Source organism: Ursus maritimus, assembly GCF_017311325.1.
Source record: "Ursus maritimus isolate PB19 chromosome Y unlocalized genomic scaffold, ASM1731132v1 scaffold_Y3, whole genome shotgun sequence".
NCBI classification, from domain to species: domain Eukaryota; kingdom Metazoa; phylum Chordata; class Mammalia; order Carnivora; family Ursidae; genus Ursus; species Ursus maritimus.
In genome coordinates, this window is record NW_024423336.1 from 159,418 (window position 1) to 166,443 (window position 7,026).

General features: G+C 34.2%; 1 protein-coding gene and 1 non-coding gene across 2 annotated transcripts in view; one reads left to right on the top strand and one right to left on the bottom strand.

The window, feature by feature from the left end:
- Positions 1 to 7,026, bottom strand: part of LOC103679222 (eukaryotic translation initiation factor 2 subunit 3, Y-linked) — a gene marked incomplete at its 5' end in the record, with an annotated part of 21,485 nt that overhangs the window by 11,735 nt on the left and 2,724 nt on the right. The window contains 4 exon segments of the mRNA XM_008708730.2: positions 4,555 to 4,699; positions 5,040 to 5,134; positions 5,589 to 5,723; positions 6,943 to 7,026. The exon segment at positions 6,943 to 7,026 is cut by the window's right edge and continues 30 nt beyond it. Coding sequence (XP_008706952.2) covers positions 4,555 to 4,699; positions 5,040 to 5,134; positions 5,589 to 5,723; positions 6,943 to 7,026 — 459 coding nt within the window.
- LOC121103993 lies at positions 6,508 to 6,618 on the top strand. Its single transcript, XR_005836338.1, has one exon. It is a non-coding gene; the product is annotated as a U6 spliceosomal RNA (small nuclear RNA).

Sequence of the window (7,026 nt, forward strand, 5' to 3'; positions counted from 1 at the left end):
TTTAACAGAAAGAAACCATTTCATAAGATTATTTGGTCAATGAAAATTGAAAAATGTTTGATAATGATTGATTTGTAGAAATATTCCAGACACACAATGAAAAAACTGACAAAAATGTCAAAAACATTTTTAAAATTCTGGAATTTAGCCAAAGGCTTCCTGCAATCTATGCACTATAATGCACTAAAGGCCTCCCAAGTTTTCCAGACACACAATGAAAAAACTGACAAAAATGTCAAAAACATTTTTAAAATTCTGGAATTTAGCCAAAGGCTTCCTGCAATCTATGCACTATTTATTGAAGAACAGCTGTATCTATTTCCAGACACACAATGAAAAAACTGACAAAAATGTCAAAAACATTTTTAAAATTCTGGAATTTAGCCAAAGGCTTCCTGCAATCTATGCACTATTTATTGAAGAACAGCTGTACCTTAGTAAGAGCAGGAAACTGTCACATTTTAACTTGTCCCTACTCCCACTATTCAACATCTCTTGTGATAGCACTATTAAAAACTGGCATTTGTTGTGAAAACCAGCAAGGCTACACAGAGAAAAGGGCTGGAGCTCCTTTAAATTCTCATTTCCAAAGGGCTATCATTTGATTAGTTTGATATTTCCCTGGAAGATGGCACATCCAAGACTGTGTGGATGTCTAATGTAAAAATTCTTTTCCTCAGGGAACTGAAGGGTAACAGGTAGGGCAAACACATTAACCAAAAAGCTTTTTTTAAAAAAAAAAAAGCAAAACAAAAACACACATGTCCATACGAACTTTGAAAATCTGGACATATTTGCACAAATTCAGTGGATAATGTGTATGTTTAAGGCTGTGCACATGTTCAGGAAAGACCTGGTAATGCTTTAAGCTCTCATGTCCACTGGTCTTAAAACTAAAGGATGAGACAGTTGTTAACTGCCTGGTTGAGAGCGAAAAGCCGACAGAGTTCTTCAGTAAAGACTGGGAGGACTGTGGTTCTAGGGATTAAAGAAATTTCTTTCTCTTCCATCACTACCTAAGCACTAAGCTAACAAGCACCCCTTCAGTAAGCACATATGAAAAGAAAACAGACATACAGAATTAGTTCAGAAAGTCAGGAAATAAACCAGTAACAACTAACATGAGAAGCAGGAACAAACCCTTAGGAGAGGAGAGGAATCTAGTCTCCAGAGATGACAAATTATATCATTTTTTTCTTTTTAAGATTTTATTTATTTGACAGAGAGAGACAGCCAGTGAGAGAGGGAACACGAGCAGGGGGAGTAGGAGAGGAAGAAGCAGGCTCCCAAGGGAAGAGCCTGATGTGGGGCTCGATCCCAGAACACCGGGATCATGCCCTGAGCCGAAGGCAGACGCTTAAGGACTGAGCCACCCAGGTGCCCCAACATTCTATCATTAAAATGCTGCTCTCAAGAGAAAGTCATGAGACACGCAATACAAGAAATATGGCCTTTATCCAAGAACAAAAGCAATTTTAAGAGTAACTTCATGGGGCACCTGGGCGGCTCAGGTGGTTAAGTGTATCTACCTTCGGCTCAGGTCATGATCCCAGGGTCCTGGGATGGAGCCCTGCATCGGGCCCCCTGCTCAGTGGGGAATCTGCTTCTCTCTCTGCCACTCTCCCTGCTTGTATGCGATCTCTCTCTCAAATAAATAAAATCTTAAAAAAAGTAAAAACAACTTCATGAAAACCCAGAAATCCGAGACTTATGAAACAAACACTAAATTGGCATATTTTTAATATATGTGAAGACTAAAGAAAAGTATCTCTAAAGAACTGAACATAAAAATGAGAATGATGTCTCACCAAGAAGACATCATCAACAATGACATTCACAATATAAGAGAACTAAATAACATTCTGGAGCTGAAAAGCATAATAACTGAAAGGAATAATCACTAAAGAAGATCAACAGCATATTGAAACAGGAAAAAGAATCAGCAGACTTGAAAATTTTGGTCATTTCATATTACTCATTCTGAGCAAAAATTAAAAACAAAAATGAACAAGATGCCTGGGTGACTCAGTTGGTTGAGTGAACAACTCTTGATTTTGGCTCAGGCCGTGATCTTAGGGTTCTGGAATCAAGCCCTGAATTGAGCTCCACGCTCAGTGAGGAGTCCCCTCAAGATTCTCTCTCACTTGCCTGTCCCTTACACTCACATGTGTGCCCTCTCAATCTCTAAATAAATAAATCCTAGAAAGAAAAAAATGAACAGTTTTAGAGATGTACATGACACAATCAAGTATACCAACAAATGCATTATGAAACTCCAAGAAAGCAGAGAAGAGAAAGTAACAAAGAATAATAAATAAATAAATAAATAAATAAATAAATAAAATAAAGGCTTAAATAACAAAGGAAACTAAAAGGCAAACTATGAAATGGGAGAAGATATTTGCAAATAATATATTTGGTAAGAGGTTAATAACCAAAATATATAAAAAACAAACTCAACATCCCCTAAATCAAATAATTTAATTAAGAAATGGGCAGAAGACATGAACAGACATTCTTCTAAAGAAGACATATAAATGGCCACAGACATATGAAAAGATGTTCAACTCTCACTCATCTCATCAGGGAAATGCAAACCAGAAGTCTAACCTCAAGATGGCTAAAATAAAAAAATAGGTGTTGGCGAGGATACAGAGAAAGGAGAACCCTCTATACTGTTGGTGGGAATGCAAACTGGTGAAGCCACTCTGGAAAAGAGCATGGAAGTTCCTCAAAAAGTCAAAAATAGAAACACCATAGATTCAGTAATGCCACTATTGGGTATTTCCCAAATGACATGAAAACACTAATTCATACAGGTACCTGCAGCCTTATATTTACTGCACCATTATTTATAATAAGCAAAATATGAAGCAGCCTGTGTCCATCTATGAAATGGATAAAAAAGATGTGTATATAACAAATGGAATATTAGCCAGAAAGAAGAATGAAATCTTATCATTTCTAAAAGCATGTACAGGTCTAGAGGTTTTGCTAGGTGAAATAAGTCAGGGAAGACAAATAGCATTTGATTTCATTCATATGTGGAATTTAAGAAATAATACAAGTGAACAATGAAAAAGAAACCGAAAAAGAAGCAAATTCTTAATTCTAGAGAATAAACTGATAGTTACCAGAGGGGAGGTAGGCTGGTAGGGGTGATGGATTAGTTAAGGTGATATGGAACAAGAGTACACTTATCATGGTGAATACTGAGTAATGTATAGAATTACATTGTATACCTGAAGCTAATATAACACTGAATGTTAACTATGTTGGAATTAAAAATAATAAATTTTAAAAAATAAAAAAAGAAATAAAAAAAAAATGGTTGAAAACATCCCAAATTTGAATTAAAAAAGGCAGAAAAAAACACATTCATCTACACATGCAAAAAGCTCAACAAACTGAGGATAAACTTAGTGACCAATAATCACAACCCAAGGCAAGCAGATGCAACTGAAAATGCACAATAAGCCTCAATAATATTTACGATTTCTCATCAGAAACCAGTGTGAGATGAAGGGAGATGACACTTTCAAAGTGCTCTAAGACATATATAGATAAAACACATAAAACCAAAAGATAAACTCTTTATCTATCCCACTTTTTCTTCTTTAATCTAAAGAAAAAAAACCAGAATCTTTCATAAAATCTTGACTTTTCCTAGATATTTGTAATAAACTGAGTGTGTAAGAAAATTAGAAAATCCATATATTACTTTAGCAATTCCTTCAAAATAGTATCTTTCATTGTCAGCTCCAGCATAAACATGATCTTATGATATAGGTGATATGGCTAGGTAACTTTTCATTTATAAAAATTTCCATAAAAAGCAACCAAATAAGAAAAAGAGTGTAAAATGTGAATATTCTTGTTTTATTTTAGTGATACATATGTGTATCTAAAAACATCTCTCTCTCTCTCTTAAAATGTATATATGAATATGTAGTACACCTAGTGAAATATTTTAAATGTGAAATCATAATTATTTAGCTTATCCTATACATGAAACTACAATGTATTCTTTCTATCTAAAAGTATTTTCTTTTAATACCTGGCTGGCTTTCTTGGTGGAGCATGTGAATCTTTCTTTTTTTTAAAGATTCATGTATTTATTTGAGAGAGAGAGAGAGAGAGAGTGCATGAGTGTGGGGAGGGGAAGGGGCAGCGGGAGAGAGAAACCTTAGCAGACTGTTTACTGAGCCTGTAGCCTAACAGGGGGCCTGACCCCAAGATCACACCGGAGCCAAAACCAACAGTGGGAAGTTCAACTGACTGTGCCATCCAGGGGCGCCAAACATGTAACACTTAATCTCAGGATCGTGAGTTTGAGCCCCACATTGGATGTAGTCTAGTTAGGAAAAAAAAAAAAAAAGTTTTTCCTAAGAAACACATAAAATATCTTAGAATCTAAAATCACTACCTACCTATATATTTGCACACTCCACTTATCCATATTGAGTTAAAATATCTAATTAGAGATACATACTTTCCAATAATCCATATGACCAACCACTAACAACAGTTTATGGATGAAAGGAAAATTCTTACCAATAAGACCCCCTGGAGCAGCATACTGAAGATCATTGTGTTCTGCAAAAAGTGATACAATTTTGGAAAAGATTGGTTTACACATGAGTTTTCCTTCACTATCTTTGGAAACAATACCAGGTCTGACTTCTATCTCCTGGCCCACCTAAAACAGAGTAATTACAGAGAGTAATCAAAATACCTGAGACAACACAATTACCATTTACAAGTAAAGAGTCCTAACTGATAGACTGCTAAACTGAAAACGCATGTATTGCAACAATAATTTCAATATTACTTTAAAAGGATAAAAAATTTTAAAATGTATTAAGAGTTAAAAAGTTAATAACCACTCAATTAACCACTTACATACAACAAATCTATGATTTACACCAGACATATTTAAAGTACAAAGCAGTAAAAAAACATTTTTAACATTAAATTTTAGATTTTGTTTAACCATATTTTTTTCCATTTAAGAAACAAGAATTTACAATTCAGTTTACCTTTAATACTCCCTTTAAAATGCTGCCACCAGCCACACCACCTTTAAGGTCGTCAACCTCACAGCCAGGTTTGTTGACATCAAAAGACCTAATAACTGTGAAGATGACAGGGAAGAAGAGAACGAAACCATGAAGCTCATCTTGTTATTTTAATTAGAAGAAATACTTAATTCAAGTTAGCATTTGTAAAGGGTAGCCACTTGAAATATATACCTGAGTTGACTTTATAGGAAAATATTATTTCAATCATCACTGAAGTTTTACTTATAATGGAAAATGAAATTAATCAGTAAGTGACATATTTATGCTTTGTCTATGAAGTACAATGTAACTATTATAAAAGAACATAACACTGTATCTATACAATTATGTGAAAGGATGACATTTTTAGACTAAATTATGGCCTGCCCTCATCCTTAATAATTCACACTGAAGTCCTAACCCCAGGAATTAACTCATACCTCATAATGTTAGTATACTTGAAACAAGGGCAAAAAAACATGTGAAAAGATCCAGTCAATAGTTAAAGGCCAATGGGTTAAGCCTTACCAATAAGTCGGGGTTCTGAAGTAAAGTCTCTCAGAGGTACTGGAATTTTCTTGACAATATACTCACAGACAACTTCAATATTATATTTCAGCTGAGCAGAAATTGGAATAATAGGAGCTCCTTCTGCTACTGTACCTATTTGACAAACCCGAAAAATCAAAATTTGACAGTTTTATAGAAATTGCTGTGCACGTTAAACAATTATGAACACGAAAGTAGGTATCTAAATATCTATACGAATGTCAGTAACGTAAGAAATGATCATTCTGTTTAAACTCATCCTAGCCAAAAGACTGACAAGTGATTGTGATCATTCTGTTTAAATACATCCACAATATTTTTTGTTTTTTTCCCCCCTCTAAAAGTGAATATTATGCCCTGAAGGTGAAAAATGATGAAATTAAATTAGTATCCTAAAAGGATAAAATTATCTACATAATCTGGCTACTATACACAGATTTTTTTAACAAGTAAAAAAGACAAGGAACCAAATATCAAAAAGATATATCATGTCTTGCCCCAAATAAAAAATAGGTTTTAGTTAAAGATTAAAGAAACCACTGTCAGTTCCAACTGTAGAAATAGATACTCAATGAAAAGAAAAAAAAGTCAGAATAATTAGAACACAAACCAAGAAATAAAAAAGATGGTTTCATTTGTTTTACTATCACTGGAAAAAGAGTTTGTATTATTTTTATTATTTTTTAAAGATTTTATTTCTTTATTCGACAGGGAGAGAGAGAGAGCACAAGCAGTGGGAGCAAAATGTAGAGGGAGAAGCAGACTCCCTGCTGAGCAAAGAGCCTGACACGGGTCTGGATCCCAGGACCCTGAGTATATGGCCTGAGCCAAAGGCAGATGCTTCAGCAACTGAGCCATCCAAGTGCCCACAGAAGAGAGTCTTTAAACCATATCATTGGTGCTGGTATTGGCAGCAGCATATGTGCTAAAATTTTACTGATATACAGAAGATTAGCATGGCCCTGTATGCAAAGATGAAACACAAATTCATGAAGTGTTTCATATTTTTATGATAGTATTAAGAAGGTATTGCTAAAAAAAATTTTTTTTAAAGTGTTTATTTCTCAAAACAATCCCCCCCAAACCAAAATATTTTAAATATAAAACATTTATAGACTAGAACTTCTTTTCTGGCTGACATGCACTTTAATCAAATTCAGAAACATTACACTGCTTCTATCAGATGGCTAAAAGCAACAAAAGTGTTAAGTAGTGGGCAGAGAAATAGGCTTATAACCCATCAATTCACTTTGTTCTTGATAATTACATTAAGATTTCTGGGTTCAATGACTCTCAAAGTGACTCATGTTTATTAAATATAATAGCAACTAACCTTGTACAAATGAAAGTATCTGTTCATACTGTTCTTTAGCTTGACTCTCTTTTACCAAATCAATTTTATTTTGCAAAATCAAAA